General features: G+C 35.5%; 1 protein-coding gene across 1 annotated transcript; it reads right to left on the bottom strand.

Moving 5' to 3' along the window:
* Nucleotides 1-405: 405 nt before the first annotated feature.
* six2a (SIX homeobox 2a) lies at nt 406-3,465 on the bottom strand. Its single transcript, XM_056470727.1, has 2 exons — nt 2,434-3,465; nt 406-1,202 (listed from the first exon to the last, which is right to left on the bottom strand). The coding sequence occupies exons 1-2, from the start codon at nt 2,991-2,993 to the stop codon at nt 896-898; spliced, it is 867 nt and encodes a 288-aa protein (XP_056326702.1). The 5' UTR covers nt 2,994-3,465; the 3' UTR covers nt 406-895.
* Nucleotides 3,466-23,898: the final 20,433 nt, after the last annotated feature.

Here is a 23,898-nt window from a genome sequence, read left to right as displayed (position 1 = left end):
CAAGCACTAGAATATAGTTTTAATTATGGAAAGTAAAACCGAACATCAGCTAGCTCCGCATGTTGACACATTGTGCTGTTAAGTTTAAATGTTTAAATAAAAAGTGGGTATAACAATCTAAGCATTTAGCTAAGGTTAATGAATAATTTTGATGGATGTTTTTAGTGTAGAATGTTATAGGTTTACTTTAAACGTAATATTTATGACTGCTATGCTAAACAGCTAAAAAATTAACTTTATGCTAATATCAAAAGCCCAATTTGAAATCATTTTAAACTATTTTGTACAGGGTATCATCACGTGACCAGATGTCATTATTGTAAACAGGGACCCAACACTGTTACATCAGGACACCTGCTCATAAAAGCAATGCACAGCATGCACAACAAAAAACAATCAAATCTGTTTGTTTTGCTCAGTAAATGCATTTACTGTTTATTGATCCCAAAGGTTACATGCAGTCGCTTTCCAAAAGTAAAATAGAAATGAAAATGAAGAGATGCCCATAGTCGTTAAAATGCTGTTTTGGTATTAAAAACGAAATCCCATTAAAATAAACGATGAATGGCCTTTTTAAAAGGATAAATGTCAATAATGGGAATATGCGACTGAGGAGTCCTGGGTCAATTGCAATCGAAAATAATAACGATATCAAATAATGTTTATATCAACAATTAAGACGTTTATTTGCTTTTTTAAACACCTTGACGACATTACATTCTAGAAAAATACCTCTATCAAGGCCCTCCATGTCAGCTTTGCAAGTAGATCAGCCGACAAACATCCACAACTTTCTTTGTCCATTCCTTGTCTCATTTGTTTGTGTTTTATACGCATCTCGCGATGATATACGCTAAACGTTCACGCACAAGCGTCCTTTTGAAAGGGTCCACGTTTAAGAGCCAAGGTCGACCAAGTTTGATGACATGGGGTTCAGTATAGTGTCGTGTAATGAATGGTGGTGATGCACGGAATCAGCACTAGGCACTGGGATGGCGCTGGGACCAGGTGGAGGTGCGAGGCCGTGCAGGGATTGAAGCCCGGAGTTCGACGTGAGGAGCAAAGCCGGGCTCGACGAGGTGTGATCAGGAGTACCAGACGGTGTTTTGTCGTCGTCCGAGCTTCCTAAAATAGTCTTATTTCCATTCATGGAAGACGTTAATGGGTTGTGACTGTTTGTGTTCGAGTTCTCATTATTCTCCCTGTGAAAATGAAAAGAGTTAGGGTTAGAGAAAATTAGACAACTTTTTTTAAAAATGTCAGGCTTAAACTTACTTCATTTGGTGTAAAACATTATCTCTAACATGGCAGGGGCAGCTGATTAATTAAACGAAATATAGAATTATTTAATTCATTTTGACACATTTCTTCTTCTTATAATAATAATAATAATAATAATAGGCTAATTCGCCCAAATAGTCATAATTATCCAACATGCATTCTTAAACAAATCTAAAACAATTATTAATAGATCTTATAGACAGCGGGTTATTTAGGTGATACATGTGTATATTAAAAAAGTTACAACAATACAATAAAAGCCAATAGGAATAAACCACAAATCGACTTCGCATTGACTAATCTTTAGAATTTTTAACAAACATAGGACGCAATAATAACAGTGTCCTCTTTTTTCCCCCTCTGTATCAGACACTTGTCTTATTGCACGTCCTAATTCTTGGCGGTAATAAATTTACATAAAGACAAGCAAATTAACAAACTGTTAAAGTTTACTTTTTCTGTGTCTACTCTAGGCCATTATTATTGATATAGTTTGGAAATAAATCATGTTGGTTAAAACAGCGTCACAAACAGATTTTGATATCTAAATTCTCAATCACAGCATGTCAAGTAAAAGTTCATTCATAAAGTATTAATTAAGGATAAAGTATCGGGAAACGTATGAGCTAGTTTAATGGTTTACATTGTGGTTTCAACTTGACTAGCTCGCCTGCGGGTGAAACAAGACACGTTTAAGGAGTAGCCTATGCAACTGCACACATTCATAACAAGAATATGTACAGATACAATTTTTTTTTACAATTCGAAGAACATTACCATTATTTAAAAAGCGGATTATTTACCCCTCAAACTGGATTACACCAAATTAGACACAACGCGCTTTAAGACTTTTTCGTAAAGATGGGCCTGATTTTCTCAAACAGCAGCCTACTATTTATTGCATATTGTTACAAATGACATTGATGACTATTTATTACAAAAATAACTATCAGCAATTACAGTGAACAAATGACATTTGTGGCGACTGTGCTCATTTATCTGGGGGAATTTTAGGACTTTTTAGATACTCGTCGCTGACTTAATAGCACATTACACGGCACGAATATATGCATAGAATGCGTTCCAATTAATTTGACAATTAATAATAAACATTAATAAAGCAAAAAAAAAAAAAAAACTGGAATTCCGTACCTCTCCTTCGCCTCCGCTGCTCGGTCGCGTTGGCGTCTGTTTTTAAACCAGTTACTGACTTGTGTCGTTGTTAGCCCAGTTGCCTCAGCTAGTTCCCTCTTCTCCCGCGGGGAAGGGTAGGGGTTATGGGTGTACCATTCCCGCAGCACGCTCCTGCTCTTTTCTTTAAAACAGTAACTTGTCTCCTCGCCGTCCCAAATGGAGCGGGGTAGCGGAAACTTTCTTCGGACGCGGTACTTCCCAACAGCCCCAAGAGGGCGGCCCCGGAGCTTCTCAGCCTCGATATAATGCGCTTTGAGCCACAGCTGCTGCAACTTCGGATGGTTGTGCGGGGAGAACTGGTGGCTTTCGAGAATCTTATAAAGCTCTCTGAAATTCCCCCTATGAAATGCGACCACAGCTTTCGCTTTGAGCACACTCTCGTTCTTGTGGAGATGTTCGCAAGCCGGCAGAGACCACAAAAAGCGCCCGAGACGTTCAATGTTTCCACCCTGCTGAAGAACCTCGCAGACGCACGCCACTTGCTCTTGCGTAAAGCCGAATGTTGGAAGCATAGACATGGTTTGTCAAAAATAAACGTCCCTTTTTGCACTTGTATGTCTATCTTAGCGATGACACTGACTGTCCTTAAACAGATTTAAAGTAACCCTTGTGAGGCATTTAGAAAGACTTCTTGAGTAGATGAAATCAAATCCCACCGGGTGAAGAGAGGCACAAAACTTTAGATCCGTTCAAACAAGCATGATGCACACCGTATATCCATCTAAAGCAGACGAGAGAAAGTTGTTCCTCCTGCGTGAGTCTCTCGCCACCTCTTCTATGTCGTTTCAGCATAACGCACTCCCGAAGAAGGACCTCGCTCTCTTGTTTTAATAATATTATTCTAAGCTGGCAAGAAAAGCGATTATGTGAACGGTGATTGGTTGGTTATCTGACCCGGGGATGATGAGGATAAGACAATAGTTTTAGTCAAATTATTTGCCATGGTTACGCTGTCATTCAAGGTAACCTGATATGCTTTGAGGTGGCTCCTTGGGCTGGCTGACTGATTATTCCCTTCATTTAAATCCCGCCCACCGACATCGAAATATAGCCTCGACTTTCCATGTATATTACATTTTTTACCCGGGGTTTGACAGACACTTCTAGCAACCAAAGAGCGCTGATCTGTGAGGTAGTGAGGTAGCAGAAGTTGAGCTGAGAGCACCGGAGCAAGACTGCGCACCAGGCACACTCCAAACCAAATGTTTGAGTGACCATAAGCAGACAATTCCCCCTGCATATGCACACCTTTCACTCTGTAACTTGTCCATCACACCAAAACTATATTTTAAAATTCGGAAAACCCCTAGAAACCATAAACTATGTCTCACTAATTATTAAGCAGCACTTAAGAATTACCACAATGAAATGCATTCAAAGAAAGTTACGCAAACATTTTTATTAGCAAAAACGTTCAGTCTATTTTGTCCTGTTTACATTTGTTTTCAATTCAGTGGCTGTTTAATCGGACCAGTTGTCCCGTGTTATGCATTATTTAACAGTTGTTGAGAACAAACAAGGGGGTATGTTTCTCAAAGTGCACACGCGTGGAAGCCAGACATTATGGACTGGAGTAGAACGGGGTTGGAGGGCGTTTTTAAGTAGTATAGAGCGGTTTTCAAGGATACACGCTAGATTGAGCCGCGATTGAGTATCACACAACAAAGGCACTGAAAACACTGCGAGGGACGTTTGAGCAGGTAGGACAACTCATTGCAAATTATTGAAAATGCTGTTTAGACACTTAATCTATGTTTGCGCATACATAGGCTACTTTGGTTGTTTTGTTGTCTTGTAAGTCATCAGAGTAAAACTGTAGGTGTGTATAAGCGACAGTTCAGAAAGGCGCATATTTGAATGATGACCTGCCATTACGCACGTCATTATTGGCAGATCATCAGTCACTGTCTCTAGACTGAACTTTAACTCAACTTGTGGCTTTGAGACAAAGTTCTGTTTTCATCAGGTGGACTCCTATTACAACTGAATGATACTTGAGGCCACAAGAAAGTTCAGCAAAATCACATCTTAAACGAAATAAAAGTGCTGACGCTGTTGAGGCATGTCAGCCTCGTTGTAAGGGAGAGAGAAAATTGCTTCGTTTAAGGTCTGGTGTCTGCGCTTTTTAGATGTCCGTATACTGCAGTGGTGCCACGAAGGCCTGTGATGTGGCTTGTTTGTGAAGAAACTTCAGTTTGCATAGCATATTATCCAAAAACACGTCAAAGCATGTATCGTTAGGTTAATATCACAGAAAAATTACAATGTTAAATTTCCATCTACCTCATTAACTTGTTTCGCGTATTATAGTCGCCCAAGATATACTTTTAAAATACTTCCATTTACGTTTTGACGATTAAATGCTAAAATAATTAATCAATTAATCATTAATTAATGTTTTAAGACACATTTTGAAAAGACATTTTTTTGCGATATGATTAATCAAGAAATCTGGTATGTTAAATTTAATAATTTAACAAGAATATAACTACACACAAAATAACCTATAAAATAAAATAGCAGCAAAATAATCCTAAAATCGAACTAAAGTCAATAATTGTGTAAATGTTGAATTTACGCAGTGTAAATGTTTGTTTTCGATCGTAAATAAATAATAAAAATGAAACAAATAATAGTAGAGCTGTTTGCACTTATTATGGAATGGATTCAAATAACTATTTAGATGTCGCCTAAAAGGCACTTTGCTGTGAGAAAACATTTTAGTGCTCTTTTTATACTTCAAAACACTTCAAAAGTACCGGCTTAATACAAATGCAAAGCTCTTGCCCCAAATTATTCCCATTTACATAATATTTAACTGTTATAGCATAGAGGCCATCTTATTGTGTGATCGTCACAAATTGAGGTATTTTATCTGTCTCGTCCACTTGTGACACTGTGATGAGGCTGTAAAAATGCAGTGAAGCAATGGAAAACGCACATTGAAAGAATTTTGGATGGTTTTGTGTATTATTGGTGTATGTCAGTGACAGGCCAAATCAAGGTACGTCTCGCCTTGACACTGTTTGTAAACTGCTTGTTTCCACGGATCATTTTGATCAGAGCTTCGTAGGACCTGCGCTGCTCGTCTGCATGGTGATTATTACAATGCTGATGAATGGGGATCGCGTTTCGTCTAATAGCCGCCCCCTGTTTTGACAACCTCCCACAGCTAACCGGAGAGCGCGCAGCCGCGACCTCCACTAATTGGACTGATTATTGCAAGATGTTTTTTCCTCTCTGGAAAGCGCAGGGTGGCGGCAGTGCGCGGCTGCTCCGCGGCTTGCACCACAAGACCTGATGAGTTACATTCTTTCAGACATGTCATGTTAAGCGGGAATAGTAAGAATTAAACCCAGACGTGTGGTGTCAGTGTGCGGTTCGGTGGAAGAAAAACAAGACACCCATCGTAATTAAAAACTGAAATACATTAAAGTTCCGCGCGAAATAGATAACTAAGTTGTGTTTAATAATACAAGAAAACGCCAGTCGTCAAAGGGGTGCTTACTATAAATCATAGACGCTATAACACTCCAGTGTACTTTTCTAAACACAGTATTTGACACAATAATGAACGGTTAAATCACCTATACTTACAATTCCTGTCTGTTATTATAAAAGTATAGAACACTAGTTTTGATTACACCCAAATCCCATTTTTGGTGTTTTTTTATGTTTACTTTTTATTAAAATTCTTAGAATAGACAAAATGATTTTAATTATTTGAAGTCAAATTTGAACAATACATTTGATAACATTTGATAAATAATAAAATATATCCATTCACAAAACCAAAATAAAAATAAATATATAAAAATTTGCAGCACATTTAAATCTGCTCTTAATTTAAAAAAAATATATGAGCTAGTTTTTTTGAGGTAGATAGGTAGATATCTGTTTTTAGACTCAGATAAACAAAAGTCGACAAACACCACAGCCTAAATAAAAATGAAAACACCCAGTAACGAAAATTAATTTAATGCTGAAAATAATTCCTGAACTAAGGCTGATGATGACCCATTATAACTAACAACCAGCAACAAGTGCGTTACTTCAAAAGTCGGCTTGGCGGCATTATTATTTTTGGTGGTGTATTTCACCCTTTCTGACCTCTGATCTCTGTACTCGTAAGTAGACTTTGTCGTGCACGAAACTATTAGAGATGGGTCTGTTTATTGGTGCACAACTTGCTGTGACATATGACTTGATGAGTTGTGTTTTCCCCGGTGGCTGGGGTCGCGCGTGACTTGTTGCGAACCTGCTCTGTCTTCTATACAGTAGCAGCAGTTTGCTTGATTAATGATTAAAGAAATGCAAATAAAATAAAAGCTCAAAATGCTGTTTATGCAAAGGTTAATTCTTCATAACATCATAATAACCTTAAAGCAATAAGCGGTTTATTGCAAATAAAAGTTAATTTTTATATCAGTAAAATTAAACGTTGAATATAAATCGAAAATCAAAGATATTACAAATATTTCGTTTATTAAACTACAAAACCAAGATTATATATATATATATATATATATATATATATATATATATATATATATATATATATATATATATATATATATATATATATATATATAATGTTTTTGAGAGCACAGTTTTACATGTTATACATCAAATGCTATCTGATACCTGCGATTTTACTGAGACGTTTTCATGCGTTGGTTACATTTGTTGACTAATCCACTTATTTTCCCTAAGGAACTATATGAAACCACACATTGTAGAGATTATGTGGCAATTGTTTGCATTTTAGTGAGAGGTGTGTACAAATGTTTACATATCTTTGGCTTTGGGTACATGGCTACGATTTAACAGATCAGGTTAAAGAAACACCTGTAAATGCAAAACTTTACTCACCAACAAGTTATTTGTATTTTGCTACTGCCTCACATATGGCTGCTATGTAAATCCCAAAAATGAAAGTTCATGTCTAAACCAGGAATTTAATAAGGTTTTTGTTATTTTAAGTTAAATATTTAATAATGTATACATGGAAAGTGATTAAAAAGTGGTTGGAAAAATATTTCATAGAATCGTGAACTTTAATTGAATGAAATGAAGTTGTGGTATTAGTGAGGTGAGTTTTGACAGGATTGAAGTTTTGAAAAGTGGCTGTTACTTGATGTCGACAGAAGAGGCTTTTTGCAAAAGTTTTTATTTTAGTTTGAGTTCAGTTTTTTATTTTTTGACTGGTTTTGAAAAGTAAGAACATATGTTTGCATTACTTGCCTCAGATTTTTCCTTGTTTCGCACTTCTTCAGGTCAGCATTAGTTTCCATCAACACCTCCTGACAATATTCAGGAAAAACCTGGCATATTTCAGGCATTTGTGTGTTATGGCATTGCTTTAACCAACAATTTAATTTCATTTTATTTACTAATGCGTGTCTTTGATCATTTACAGATTTAGCTGCTTGTTGTCTATACTGACAGAGAACAAGGGAAATAAGTAAATAAATAAATAAGAGACACAGGAGCACAGAATATTATGCCTACCTTGTTTTAAATAATTCAGAATTAACATATTTTATTCTTAAATAAATATACATGCAACATACCACATATAATAATTTGCAAAAAGAAGGACATTACATTATAAAGCTTGAGTGTTTTTACAGGCTTATAGAGATTACATCAACAAGAAATTGCTGGTCATGATCAATGGTTTGTTTTCTCAGAAAATTATTTGGGTTTTGAAAAACTATATATTTGTTTATTAAAGTGCTTTGGGCTTATGAATAAAGAACTATACATAAACGACTGTAACACTGTAACAAATACACACCAATGTGATATAAAATTTTATCAAATGAATATGTCTGATTTCATTGCGAGTATGATTGGGTAGCTAAAAGAAAACCTAATTTATGATATAACATGATTTATGTCTGATAACAACATAATATGCATACAACTGTAAAAACTAAATAATAATAAAAAAAAAAACATCTAAAACAAGTTTCGTACATTTATAGAAGCATGTCTTTAGTAAATAGGATGAAAATATGATTGAGTGTATCTGCGTTGATGTGCTGGGTTGGATAATGTGGATTTACTGTCTATTGAATATAAATCACAATAATACGGTCAGTTTAGGCCACCCACAGTCACACACAGGGACACACACACAGAGCTGACGGATGGCTACATGTGTCCATTCCAGTGGAGAAAGCCAATCCATAATGTTTCAGTCGCTTATATTCATAATTTTTAACAAACCTGATCAAACTGGAACTTCATCTTTAATCATAGATATGATTACAACTTCAAATAATAAAAACAAGAATTATACAATTCAGTTATTTATAGTTTATCATAATATTTCAATTTGTAATCTGAGAATGTTAAATATAAAGATCGTTTTTCCACTAAATTGTATGGCCATATGCCAAACATTCAGCTTTTTAAGCCATAATCTTTTGCAGCCTGTATAATCTATATAATAAATTGAAACTGGTACACACATGATTGACAACACAATGTCGTATTGTTTGATTGTTTATATTCCTTGTGTTATAAATGTAACCATGGCATTTATAGCTGTTTATTTTATCTGAATGCATCAATTCACATTGACTACATTTGTTAGTGTTAGTAGGCGGTACACACACTATATTTCCCTCTTTGTTAGTTAATTTGCAAGCACAAATATTTGTTTTCATGTGACTTTGAGATCGAAATTCACTTTTTAAAACAAAATAGACTACACAAAAACAAAACCGTGTTATAGAAAAATGCAGCTATACGTTTTTCTCCATTTTGATCAGATGGCTAATTCATCCAGCCAGTTGTCATAATTATAAGCAGCTACATTGTTCTACTAGTAGGGAAATATTTGTATGCATGTACATCATGTAATATGATTACATAATGGTGAAAAAATGTAGTCCTGCTAACAATAGTGAAAAAAAAATACTGTGCAAGACTGCAACAACTCCGCCACCATGTTCATGAGCGTGTGGCAGCTGGGGCACACATTCAGACAGTAGATCAGTCCTCAGCAGTCACGCATTAAACAGGACTTTACACCCACAGGTCAGGGCAGATAAAAGCCTTCATGACTGAAGACAGAAGTGTCTGTATGTATTACAGATGACCAAGAGCAAAATGAACAGCTGGCTTTACAGATATTGTAATATCTGCATTGTAATGATCACCATGCAGATGAGCTGAGCAGGTCCTAAGAAGCTTTGATCAAAATGATCCGCGGAAACAAGCCCTTAACAAACAGTGTCAAGGCGAGATGTACAGATATTAGCCCCCTGTTTATTTTTCCCCAGTTTCTGTTTAATGGAAAGAAGATTTTTCTCAACACATTTTTAACATAGTAGTTTTGATCACTTATTTCTAATAACTGATTTATTTGATCTTTGCCATGATGACAGTAAATAATATTTGACTAGATATTTTTCGAGATACTAGTATTCAGCTTAAAGTGACATTTGAAGGCTTAACTAGGTTAATTAGGCAAGTTAGGGTAATTAGACAAGTCATTGTATAACAATGAAAAATATCGTTTGAGATGTTTTAAAAAAAATTTAAATCTGCTTTTAAACTAGTCAAAATAAAACAAAATAGATTTTATCCAGAAGAATAAAAACATTATAGGGAATACTGTGAAAAATACCTAAACATCATTGGGAATATGTCATATCAGTTACAAATCACATTGCAAATTTATTTTAAATTCGATTTAAAGTGTCCCTATTATGATATTTTAATGGATTCTGATGTAGCATTTATCAGGTTTTTCTGCAAAGGTTTGCATGCATCTATGGTTAATAAACTACTTGAATTTTTCATACATATTTCTCTTGAACGCATTGGTAAGAAGTCTCAAATGTTTTGTTCAGAGATCTAAACCCCACCTTTTTGCAAGTCTGTGCTTTTCTGATTGGTCAAATGACACAGTCTATTGTGATTGGTCAACTGCTTACACCATGTATCTGAAACTAAATGCCTATATCTGAATTTCATTTGCACAGGATTCATCAGCTGAAAATGTGACCTCTGGAGGACAGCAACAGCCTCCGAGACGTAGAGTTATTAAAATCCATATTAGGTGGTTTTTAATTAAAAAATATTATACATTTTACAAATGTAAACATTAGCAGAGCAGCATACATTGTAAGACCATATCCTAACAACGTGCAATGTTACAAAATTCTAGAGACAAGCAATCTGACTGGCCAGATGCAATGCAACATGACAGTAACATTTAAATAGAGCCATTCGGAAGCACAGAATAGTTCAGTAAAGAAAGTAATAGAATAGAAAGTAAAGATGTGCCATCGGCAGCTTGGCACTCTATATTATTTGCCATGCGTGTACAAGATTTGTCTCCGCTTTTGGTTTTAATGTGAAGTAAATCCACAGTTTGCTGATGAAGCAATAGGAAACACTTGAGCAACAAGACACAGCATGTGTCTTTCCACACATTTAGACACAGCATGTGAACGGCCCCTTAAACAACAATGGAGGACATAGAGCAGTTCTTGATTCTTAGCATATGGCTGTTTGTCACAAGAAGAGATCAGTCATGTCTGAGTATGATTCATTGCTGCTTGCTGTCATTGTAATACAATAATTTTGTCTGTAACTCTGCAAGCCCTGTTGGTACCACACTGTACGGCACGATTCGCTATTTTGAAACCAAACATACTTTGTAATAATTATTTATTATTTTATTTTATAATTGCACTATTCCTGGCTGATTGCAATTTCCGTTTTTTTTTTTTTTTGATAAGTGTGACCTGCTGATACCAATTTTTGCTGATTTCGATTTTAGATTTTCTGCAAATTGCGAACATGGTACTGCTTTTACAAACTAAAGAAATTCTGCAGTGACCACATGTTCTCATGTGGCTGTGAGTGTGATCATGTGGCTATTCCACAGAGGGGAATACTGAGCTATTTTGAACTTTGATTTCTACTTTGTCCATTCAGTCCACTCCACAAAATGACTATTGGTGGAGTATTAGACTATTATTAGACTATTGGGATGGGGTCAAAGTAGAATTTTCCAATAAAAAAAACATAGGCTGCATAGTGTTATGTAATAGTGTTACAAATCTACATGGATCAGGGGTCCATATTGAAGAGAGTGCTCTGACTGGTGATTTAGCAATGAATCATAGCTCGAGTGTGACATAGTGAACAATTCAAGTCAAAATTCAAGGATCACAAAGAGGCCGGCTGTAATTTCAACATTTTGCAAATTTGTAGTTTGGAAATATATTTCTCAAATACTTGCAAACAATATGGATTATTAGATATATTATTTTCAGACATATTTGCACGAGCAAATTCCTCCGTGGTGAGTAACAGTTACTATGATAACGGTACTATCTGCTGCTTTGTTTAAATTTTATACACACATGTCGGAAGTTCCAGTTTCCCATTGTGAATATGTAAACAGATACTGCCCTCCATGGGTACAGAAAGAAAAGTCCTCCCACACAGGTGCAAATGCGCTCTGTCGTTTCAGTCGGTTTTTATCTATTTGGTGTGTTCAGGGGCAACTTTTTGGTCTAGACAGAACTAGACATGAGGGAGAATAACTGTATTTTCAGCACAATTAGATCTTTAAAAGAGGCACTTTAATAAAACATGTAAAATTAAAGTAGAATAGTTTTGTTTTCCTGCTTCCCAGCAAAGATTTAAAGGGATTGTATGAATATTTATAAAAGATGGAAGACTTTTCAGTTTAGTGTGAACTATCCCTTTAAGATAAAGCCTAAAACGGTAATTTATGCTTCTGTTTAAAGCCATGACCAGGTATCAATTGCATGCATAAAAAAGGAAAAAAGGAAAGGAGAGAATTTGGATATTTATTGTCAACCAGCATGCATATGTCTTTCTCCAGTCTCCAGAGGGAGGGAGGTACAGGGGTCACAATTTTGCTCTGGCGGCCAGCCTTGGCCCACGCAGATATAGAGACAAATGCCAAAGCCATATTTACACAACTACAGTAATATTATCAATAAAAGCAAAAAGAAAGGCACCTTACAGTAACTCATTGCAGACAAGTGTCTAAGCAGCTGTTCAGAGGCTTCCTGTGAGGGCCTGGTGGGGGACGGTTTGGTTTGGGCTGCTCTGGAGGACATCTACACTTCTTCAGCACAGTCCAATGTCTGATTAGTAGGGCCAGACCAAATCTGCGGACATTCATTCTACAGAATTTAGTAAAAACTCTGCAGATTTATATGGAATGATTTTAGGAGTATCGTAACTAAAAACTTAATATATGAAATAAAACATAATTATTTATTTAATGTTTATAATGCAAATCCAATTAAATCCACTTATTTGGTAAATAAAGTCTCTCATATAATATATCTACTAAAGACAGAAAATATTACTTTACAAACTGTATTGAAAAAAAAAATCATATGAACATTTTTATATTAGTCAATAATATTACTGGAATTAATTAAAAAACGGAATAAATATAAATTCACACAAGTAAATAAATAGACTAAATGATTGGCTTAAAATCTGCGTGTGCAGATTCTGTGTGGGCTTACGGATTAGGCGCAGCTTAGGTTAAAAAAACAATTGTAGAACCATAAATTTTGCCAATACAATGAAAGTCATTCTTTGCAATGTTATTTTATACACCTTTCACTCTCACTGAAGAGATAAAAAAGATGTCCCATATCGCTACATCAAATGATTTCAGTTTTTTTTTCAGAACTTTATAGCCCATAACACCCAAAGGACCAATAGCAACAAAGATTTTGAGTGAACTAGCCTTTCAATTATTATAAATCACTATTTAATTGGAGATCATAAGTTAGCTAAAATGTTACCCTCAAAATAAAATTTTAAATGTTTAAATTTGGTTTTGGATAAAAAAAAAATTGTCTTAGAAGGTATTAATATGCATAAAGGCTAAGGCTACAATGGTCTAACAGAATGGACTAATTCCAATAGTTCTTTTATGTTCCTTAAAGGAAATCAGGTGAAATCAAATCATACAGGTTTAAAACAACAGGAGGCTCACGAAATCAAAACAGAATAGAATTTTTGGGTTAGTCATATGTTTTCAAATGACTAGATCATTCAGCATTGAAGTAAACTGCTCTCTTTATGTATGGTCCATTGAATCACCGGTTCACCCGATTCGTTCAAACCGCATATTCATTCTGAAAACACTGTTTACACTGTGTTGATCAGAGGGATGCATAATTGGTAAAAAAAACTGAAAATATTGTGTCAAATAAAACCTTAAAACACTATTAATTCTTTTTTATTGAACTGTTGAACAACATCAGAATCACATTTGCGCTCATGCTATTCCAGAAACAAAAATGGTGTTGCTTATATGATATAAATATGAGACAGAAACCTAACATCTTAAATGTTAGAGCCATTTCACTGCAGTGAGTTGTTGGCCTGCATCATGTTGGTCAGCAATCAGCGTTAAATCCATAATTTTTTTCTTTTTTATTGTTTCTGAAATAATTAAAGCAACACTAAAATTATATTATTGGTAGAATAACTTGTAACTAGATGAATTCTGCTGCTGTGGCTACTAGATTTGCCTCTCTTAGTCTGAAATCATGCTTGCAACTTTGCCAGCCGGAGGTCTTCCGGTGAATTGTCATCCCATACAAAATCGCAGTGTTTAAGATCTGATTTCTTTAAAAAACATTGATCTTCACTGCCTGGCTGAGATATGATATAAAGTGGATATCAGACCAAACAAGAAGCACTGCATTCAATTATATTTTTCTGTGCCACGTCTTTAAAATATGGAAATTAAATTTTTACCGCAGTATTTTTATGGAGTGTCTGCTCTAGCCTGCTGCTAATGACGGCACTTGCATTTACACGGTCTTTCATCTCTTTTTACGCTTTAACATCCAAATGGATGCTTAAGTCTACTTAACTGATTATATTTAAATTACATTTACATTTACATTTAGTCATTTAGTAGACGCTTTTATCCAAAGCGACTTACAAATGAGGACAAGGAAGCAATTTACACAACTATAAGAGCAGCAGTTAACAAGTGCTATAGACAAGTTTCAGGTGTGTAAAGTCTAAGAAGCTAAGCATTAGTAAAAAATTTTTTTATTTATTTTATTATTTTTTTTTTTAAGATAGAGAGAGAGAGAGAGAGAGTACAGTTAGTGGTATAGCCAGAGAGGCAGTTGCAGATTAGGAAGGAAAGTGGAGACTAAACAGTTGCGTTTTTAGTCGTTTCTTGAAGACAGCAAGTGACTCTGCTGTTCTGATGTAGTTAGGGAGTTCATTCCACCAACTGGGCAGATTGAATGTGAGAATGTTGAATGTGCAAGAGCTTGAACAATGAGTTGAGCTGTATGTTCAGATAGGAAAGGTCGGACCTTTCTGATGTTATAGAGTGCGAATCTGCAAGATCGAGCAGTTCTAGAAATGTGGTCAGAGAAGTTCGGTTGGTCATCAATCGTTACTCCAAATCCTTACATTACAACATCGTTGCTGTAAAAGCAACCTTATGAAATTTAAAATAGTCAAGTAAACCTTTCACCAAAAGTTCATCATCGGCTGAAAAACACTAGCTGTGCATATAGCCCATCACACTTAACCACAAGGAAAAGTGAGAGAAAGAGAGAAAGTGAGCCTGAGATAAAGTGTTACTTTAGTTCAATTAGTGTAAACAATAGCATCGTTAAACAATAGAGTATAAATGACCAATTGTTCCCATACTTTCCCTCAAAATTGTTATTAACCTACAGAAAGTATGCACTTTCTTTCTCCTGCTTAAACATGGAAACATTGACAGCAGGAGCTTGCTGTCAGCACCACCTTACGACTGTTTTACTAGTTCTAAGATGAGGTTTTGGATTTAGCTATAGGCTATAGCCTTGAGGTTGAAATGATTGTATAAGTGTAATAATTTACTGAGGAGATTTATTTTTAGAATAAAAATGCAAACCTAATGTGCAACAAACAAAACATGCTTATTTGCACTTTTTAAAATCGCCCATTGTCAATTAGAGCTTATTTTATTTTCCAAATATCCTTTAAATGATATCGTTCTCATTTCTGTGTGAACTATCCCTTCATCAATACACAACTTTGAGTTTCCACAGCTGTGTGGACAATGAACATCAATAATGTCCTCCAGAGATGCTATGGTTTTAATTTCAGCGCCTGTAGTAAGCAACACCTCTCAGAACTGTTGAGTCGACAGATTACCAGGTAAAACAAATACTGGTATCAACATGTCTGTATTTGTTGCGATAACCTCAGAGTCATGATGCAGTTGACCTCTAACGTTATCCGAATAAAGTCCACCGCTTCCTGATGCAGCATCTTTTATTCAAAGAGGGAAGCGAGCGGTACTGGGTAAATTTTAGGGCCTCTAATGGCCAATAAACCTGGATGTTCCTCTCCCACAACCGCAGTAAAACACAAAGGTGAAATTATTGAGACTTAGTACATTCTTGTGTCTTTTAGAGGGTCAAAGGGGTTCAGACTCAACATGCCTATAGAACACATGTCTTCAAATCACTTTTGGAAAAGCAGACCTGCACATTAAAACAATATCTATATACACCCAGCCGTGTACGCAGAGCTGTGGTGTTTCCCAACTGACCTCTCGGTTACAGGCCAGCTGCTTTTGGGATTCGTCCTGCTCTCCGGTTCCATCCTGATATTTCCTCTCTCTGCGTTTGAATAATAATCCTAAAGCGACTAGAAAAATTAGCATTCGCTTTCCGTCAAATGACTTCCACAGTTCCTTGTTTAAAAATGCGCAGAACGCAAGCGGTCTAACTTTAGCAGCACTTGAGCAGTCTGAGGGTGGGAGGCGAGCGCCGGGTTCATTAACGGTCCTCCTTCTAATGGTTTCTTTGGATGCCATATGTCCTTCATGTCAGCTAAGACTCTACAGTTACAGTTCAGGTTAGTGTGAAAGACAGACAAGTTGTATAATAAGAGGCCTTGGGGCTTTTTAAGCAGATCTCACCAGCTTGCGTTACCATCAATAAATTCAACTCTGCAAAAGTGCTGACATAAATTAGGGGCCCCGTTCTCCTGTAACTGTACTTCCAAAGGTGTCATTGTTCAGAGCCGCATTAGCAACCCTCGCAGTTCCGCAATTAAATGGCCACTTCTTCAACAAATGCCTCCTCTCCTTGGGTCACTGATAGCGAAAGACTCTTAAACTTTATATTCCCTGATGGAGCAGAAAAGCAAGCACAACAGTTGGAGTTTGATGTTTTGGCAAACTCATTAATGCGCTGTTCTTAGGGGAGGCGCAAGAGTGTTTATTGCAGCTGTGGGTATTTGTAGTATCGAGGGTGTTATTTGCTGGCCCAGAGGTGTTTTTCTAAGCTTATGAATGCTCTGATACATAGGTACTAATTTATATTTGATGTTTAAAAATGTCAATAAAATAATAAATACTGTTTCAAGAATAAAATATTGGCTTACTTTAACAAAATCCTCTCATGCCTTAGAATTTCATCTGTCAATTCATCTGTCAATTTCATCAGTTCTGTATTTGTTTTTATTCCAGCAGTTTACTATCAGTAACCATCAATGAAACAATAAATTGTTAGACTTTAAAAGAACTGAGCCTTTGTCAAAATTAAAACCAAATTCAGGGTAATACAGCATTAATACAGCAATTATTATATTATTACATTTTGAAGTCTCCATCTTGGATCCAACTTTTGTTTTTTCAATTGGAAGAGGGTCATGTGACACATCAAACTTATTGGGAATTTCACAAGAAAAACAATGGTGTGCTTGGTTTTAACGTAACTTTATTCTTTCATGAGCCCCCTCACATATACTAAAGTGCCACAAACAGGACGTTAATATCACTAACCATTCCCATTTTATTAAGGTGTATCCACAGAAATGGCCCACCCTGTATTGTATTGTATTATATTATATTATATTATATTATATTATATTATATTATATTATATTATATTATATTATATTATATTATATTATATTATATTATATTATATTATATTATATTATCCTTTTCCTTCTGCTTAGTCTCTATTTCAGGGGACACCAAAGCGAAATAAACTGCCAACTAATTCAGCATATGTTTTACACAGTGGATGGATGCCCTTCCAGCTGCAACCCAGTACTGGGAAATATATTATGTTATGTTATGTTATGTTATATTATATTATAACTACTACTGCAAATATTACTACTCTTAGAACATAAACCACATTATGAAATATTACATTTATGAGTTATTAATATTATTGTTCCCCTTCATGGGAACTACAACGTGTGTCTGAAACAGACTATGGGAGATTACTAGACGACCAATCACTCTGAAGAGAAAGCAAAAGGGCCAATAAAATGCCAAATTAATTGGCAGAGCTCGGCTCTGCAGGTGCCAGTTAGTAATCATTAAGGAAGTATATCTGCTGGTGTCCATGGAGTGAGCATTCAGATTTTGCCAGCTGAAGAACCGATCTGGAGACTCAGCTGCTGTGGCAGTGGAGGTACATGTCTCCGTTCCCTATTCGGGGAACGTGGGTTACATTCGTAACCAGGACGTTCCTCTTCATAGGAACTACAATTTGTGTCTGGAACAGACTATGGGAGATCACTAGACGACCAATCGCTCTTCAGAGTGATTGGTCGTCTAGCAATCTCCCATAGTCTGTTCCAGACACTCGTCTCCGTTCCCTATTCAAGGAACGTGGGTTACGTTTGTTACCAGGATGTTATTAAACATTACCACTACTTAGGAAAAAAAACAATCGAACATATTAAATATTAATATTGTTATTCATCATCATTTTCATTATTAAGCAGTGCTTTAATTAAACAAATAACAATTATCAACACAATTTATACATATCAAATATAATAATTGTCAGTGATAAACTTGCATAATTTATTTAAAAAATACCTAATTCATAAGGAATCATTGTAGTGATGTTTTATTTTAAGCATTATTTTTGTTGTTGTTGTTCTTAAGTGACCTTTCTGAAAGTAAGCACTTAAGCACACATCTTTAGATCAGCAGATTTTTCACTTTTGTCCAGTCAAATCTAGTCTCTAATTCAATCATTTCAGACTGCTTGGAAGAGGAAAATAAGACACTGACTTGAGTTGAGAAAAGCGTAAATGGAAGTTTATGCATGTCAATACTAATTTGATGAAGACGGGCTTTCACTTGCTTCTCACCTTTTAAATTTGCCACGGCTTTCAATGCCGCATTTATTAAAGACAGGACCTATTTGGTTTTCTTGATTTACACTTTTAAAAAGACAACATTTTACGAGACTTTCTGCATACAGAAGGTTGTGTCAGGGCTTGTTTTGTGAGCTGCGAAAGGCTTCAGTGCTGGCTAGAAAAAGTGAGAACCGGCCTTTGAGCGAAGCCTCCAAGAAAAATAAAAAAACACCCATTTCTCAAGCTTTCGGTCAAAAACACAGGTTCAGCAGAGAGGAGGATGGCATCTCGCCCAAGTCAGTCAGGTTATCAGAGGCCACTGCCACCCAAACAAGCAGGCTATGGTTGCCCAATGCTGCATAATACCATGAAATTAAACAAAAACAAATATCAGACCACTACGGAACTTAGTCAAGACACAACACAACGGAAAGAAGCCAAAACACAACAGATACAAACCACAACACAACAGAAGCAGGCCAAAACACAACAGATTCAAACCACAACACAACAGAAACAAGCCAAATAACAATGAATCAAGAATCACATCAAAACATAATTGAATTTAAAAAGCAAATGGAATTACTACAATACAATATCATGATCATGATATAAGTCATATCCTAATGATATATATTCTAATTTAATAAACATTTCTTTAAATTCATTCAATTAATTGTTCGTTTACTTATAGACCATGTGTAAAAGACTATTTCTTTTTACAGTTTAAAATATATACTCAGAAATATATTCATTAATGTGTGATCATTTCTCATTTATTTAGAACTTCAGCGCAAAAAAATGTAGAAATACAAAATAAATATTAATTAAATATAAAACAGTTTTCAAAAAAGAAAGATTGCTAATTAAAATGCAAAATGTATTTCATTTAAAACGTTTCACTGTGAAGATTTCAACTCTCACGATGTTGTTATACATTTTTATGTTTGCATCGCTGTATTGGGTGTACTATTTTGCTCATATAAATTATGATATGTATCACCATTAACAATGCATTTTGTGACACCACAAAATAAATCATAGAGAGTAAAAGGAAATGATAGAAATTGAATTATGTCCATACAATATTCAGTATATCATCATATAGCACAGTCCTAATAGTTCCCACTACAAATACCGTTAAAAAACTATTTCTGTCATGACAACTCTAGATTTAGTACAGTAATAAATATGCACAGTCAATCCTGACATCGTTCATACCCCTGGCAAATTCTGACTTCAAGTTTTTGTTCAAATGTAAATAAAAGCTGAGAAATATTTTTTCCACAATGATGTCTCTTGTACATCATCTTATTATTTTCTGGGAAAAATTTGCTGGTTGAATAAAAGTAACTTTAAGAATTTGCCAGGCGCATGAATAATTTCAGCCTTTTCTGTACACAAAAAAAATGACGTTTGCTGCTTGTTCAAATTACTTATTTAAAATGAGCTAAAAAGACACAATTGTTTGTGGGGGGACAACTTAATTGTTTTATGTTCAATCCACTTACATTTTTTAAAAGAATCAGCTTAATTCCTATATGTTGTTTATGTTTACAGTGTATAGCAATGTTTATGTGTTTGGCCCTGGCAGCATAGACCTGCTAGGCTGGTGCTGATTTAATTATTGGTGCAGTGCAAGTACCGAGACTTGCTAATGTACTGGCAGCACATTCACAGACATGCTGTCTGAGAATATAACATATTGCTGCGGCAAACATGACATAAATGTAACCACTAGCAGATCTGTTGCTGTTGTCTCAGCAGACAATCACCTGCACCCTGTAGTTGAAAGCAGATTGAATAGGACCTATTAGCCTGCGCATCAAATAGTCTTATGACAATTTTGTACTACAAAGCTTCAAATTTTAACCACCAAATCCAGCAGCTTTTAATGGTTTCCAGTGTCTTTTAGGACGTAAACATTAGGATTTTTTGTTTTAACATGTCACTAATAGAGACCCACAGAATCAATACAGTTTCCATTAAACCCATATAGTTTCCATTATAACCAGTAAAAGCATTACAAACCTATTAGAGCTTGCATTCTGATTTCTATTGTTTGTTTGTTTTTTAGTTTTCAAAAGAGAAGCACAATGGAAACAGGCAAAAACAATGGAATTTAAAAAGCAAATATAACTTCACAACACATCGAAATCGAGCCACAACACAACAGAAATTGTCCTAACCACTTAAAGGCAGTTGGTCTGCGGAAATTGGCATTTGCTTCTATATGTTTGCACTAAACAAATATGCACGTTTGCACAGTTTCTATTGTTATATGGCTTTCTTATGCGAGTATCGGTTTCTTTCTCTTGTGATGCGGGTTCATTTCATTGTGGCGATTCAGTTGCGTTTCTATTTTCTTTTTACATTTCATTGGTGTTCTGAACTGTTGGGCCACCGTAGTAGGCACCAGGCACAGGAAGCACCAGATGGTGGAGGCTGGGATGACGAGTTAAACCGAAAAGGTCAGGAAGTGAACGGAGGAACAGGAAAAGACACAGGATCTTCTTTTTGAGCATCTGTATTTTTTTACAAATTGGATGGCTTTGGCCAACCAAAGCTTAGCAGCCTTTTCCGATGAGTGACAAGCGAGAGGAGGAAAGTTGACATTGTTGAAGTATGAATTTCACCGTTTGTATTTTTTGCAAAACACTAAGTCGGATCAGTCCCTCTTGATTGGCAAGAAGGGCTTGTCCTGCAGTCGACCTGCCGGCAGATGAGGGGGGGTTTATTGGCGAGTCAAGTTCAATTTGTGAAATCTGTTCAACTTAATTCAGAGGATCTCATTCCGAAAACATGCACTAGGATGAAGTTATAATATTTTTGACACATAATACTTGTGATATCCTACTATTGCAAGTACATTGTTCATATGAAAAGGTACAGAGTCCCAACTTATACGTTATCAACAACAGCCATGGACTGTGTGTTAACACAAGTAAATAGCTTGAAGAAACTTTCAAAAAACAGACAGCTATTAACCTGAAATCAGAAGCATAGTTTCGTATGACTTTAAGATAAATAAAACAAACAATATACAGCATCGAATATATCTTTAACTTTTGAAATACAAGTCAAAGACTTTATAGGGGGTTTTAACAATCAGATATATTCTCTTTATTCCAGAAACTAGATCTAATAGTACAAAAGACAGACAAACCAAAACAACCACACAATATACATTAAAAAAGACAGTTATGCCAATATTTAATCAAAGGTATTTTTATGTAGAATTTTTTTTTATAATGAATAAACAGGGAGCTTGATGAGTAAATTGAACCACAATTATTTCAAAAACGTCAGGCCACCAATATAATAATGAAAGTTTTTGAACTGGTTTTGTAGCTTATTACAATTTTTTTCAGTAATAAACTCACTTTGCTGCAGGCAATTAATTGTTAACATATCATTTTATAATGACTTTTCATTCTGTTACAACTGAATCATCACTATAATAAACTTTATAGTGCCTTATATATAGATCTTCAGTCCCTTATCCTAACAAATACATTTTTGACTTGATATTTCATATGTTTAGTCAAAGATATAATGGGTAAATCCGGACCACATATGGAAACATTGCAGTTAGGAAAATTATTTCACCCATATATACCAATAAAAATGTTTTTGTTAAAACAAAAGTCATCCCTTAATTTACATTTAACATCATATATGAGAAAAATCCAACACAATCTCACGGCAATTCATAACTTTTTGATTTAGTGGCTAATTCGTATAAATTCGTACAATCTAATTCGTACAATTTAGCACGATTTGCTCATCCCCCAATGACGGTTGGGTTTAGGGGTGGGGTTAGGTGCCACGCCTCCTTTTTAAAATCGTACAATTTCGCATAAATGAACTTGTACAAATTCGTACAAACGAGCCACTAAACTGACAAAACGTAATATACTTATGTTTTCTTGTGAGATCAGGCTGGAAAAATCAAACAGACAGAAAGAAAGAAAGTCAAGCAGTAATAATCTGACATTAATGACAGATTAGCATTAGTCCTCCCAATATACTTAGTGAAAAGAAAATAAGTAGACAACATGTATAAAAATGTCAATGCATCATGCATTTCTCATGACCTGAGAGCAGAGGGAAAAGTTAAAAATCAAAAGATGTTCTGTGTCTGGTCTTGATCCAGACCTAAAGGACTTCTTCCTCCTGCCCTCTCTGAACAGGCTAAAGAGCTCAGAGCTATTGTGACATCTCAGTGATTGATGGGTAAAATAAGAGCCATCCTGTAATAAAAGCAAAGTCCACGCAACAAAAGGCAGGATTTGAAAATCCTAAGTCAATACAGAACATTGATCCCACTGGAGGGATGGAAAAGGAAAAAGAGGATAAACCCTGGAGAGAAAAAAGCAAGAATCCGTCATGAAAGAAGGAATGAAGTATTACGTGAAGAGCCGGTTTATGTGAGTCGGTCATCTGGATAATAGACGAGGCACAGCAGAATCATGCTGACCAGATATTCTATAACCCTCGGACTATAAAATCCAGGTCTGGAATCTATCTGCAATTTTATAGCCGCCCTGTTTCTGCTCTCCGTTGTTTTATCAGTGAAAGGATGATACATTTTTGCGCTCTACCTGCTCACATGCACTTTACCCGAGTGCTGAAATGCTACAGCTGCAATAAATAGCAGTCGTAGCTTTAGGGCCTGTCATCAGCGTTCAGTCTGGTCTCTAGGAGTTCACTGGTTCAAAAACAGTTCTGACCAGTGCACAGACATACAGGGTTCCCACCTTAAGCCAAATGTCAAATTTCCTGACTTTTCCCTGAAGTTTACTGACAAAAAAACCTGCATTTCCATGATCTATAAATAATAGAAAACAGGCAGTTATGCTTTTATATTAATAATATTATGTTCAAATAATAATAATTTAAAATGGTTTTAGCTTGCATATCATTTTACATGAGTTTTAATAGCCACAATGAGAACAACAATGAATAATTTACTTCAGATTTTGAAAAAGTAATGCCTGAAAAAAGTTTGGATGTCTATGAAGTAGGGCTGTGCGATTTAGGGAAAATATCTAATTGCGATTTATTTATTTTTGACAGATATTGCAATTGCGATTTGATTTACGATATAATTTTGTAGTCAAGCTTCAGCTCAATAGTCTGCAAGCCGTGGCAACAATTCTGCGACAGCTCTTAAAAAGGACCTGTTTTTGTTCTCTGTCTGTGAGTTTGAAACCAAAATATTCCCATATTACCAATTTCTTTGATATTAACTCA

The sequence above is a fragment of the Danio aesculapii genome, chromosome 13 (assembly GCF_903798145.1).
Source record: "Danio aesculapii chromosome 13, fDanAes4.1, whole genome shotgun sequence".
NCBI lineage: Eukaryota > Metazoa > Chordata > Actinopteri > Cypriniformes > Danionidae > Danio > Danio aesculapii.
This window is presented reverse-complemented; position numbering and strand designations above follow the sequence as displayed.

Excerpts from the sequence above, each read along its gene's own strand:
- six2a (XM_056470727.1), bottom strand. The coding sequence starts at position 2,993 with ATGTCTATGCTTCCAACATTCGGCTTTACGCAAGAGCAAGTGGCGTGC. Across the intron at positions 1,203-2,433 it reads GCAGCGGAGGCGAAGGAGAG|GGAGAATAATGAGAACTCGA; the intron begins GTACGGAATTCC and ends TCATTTTCACAG.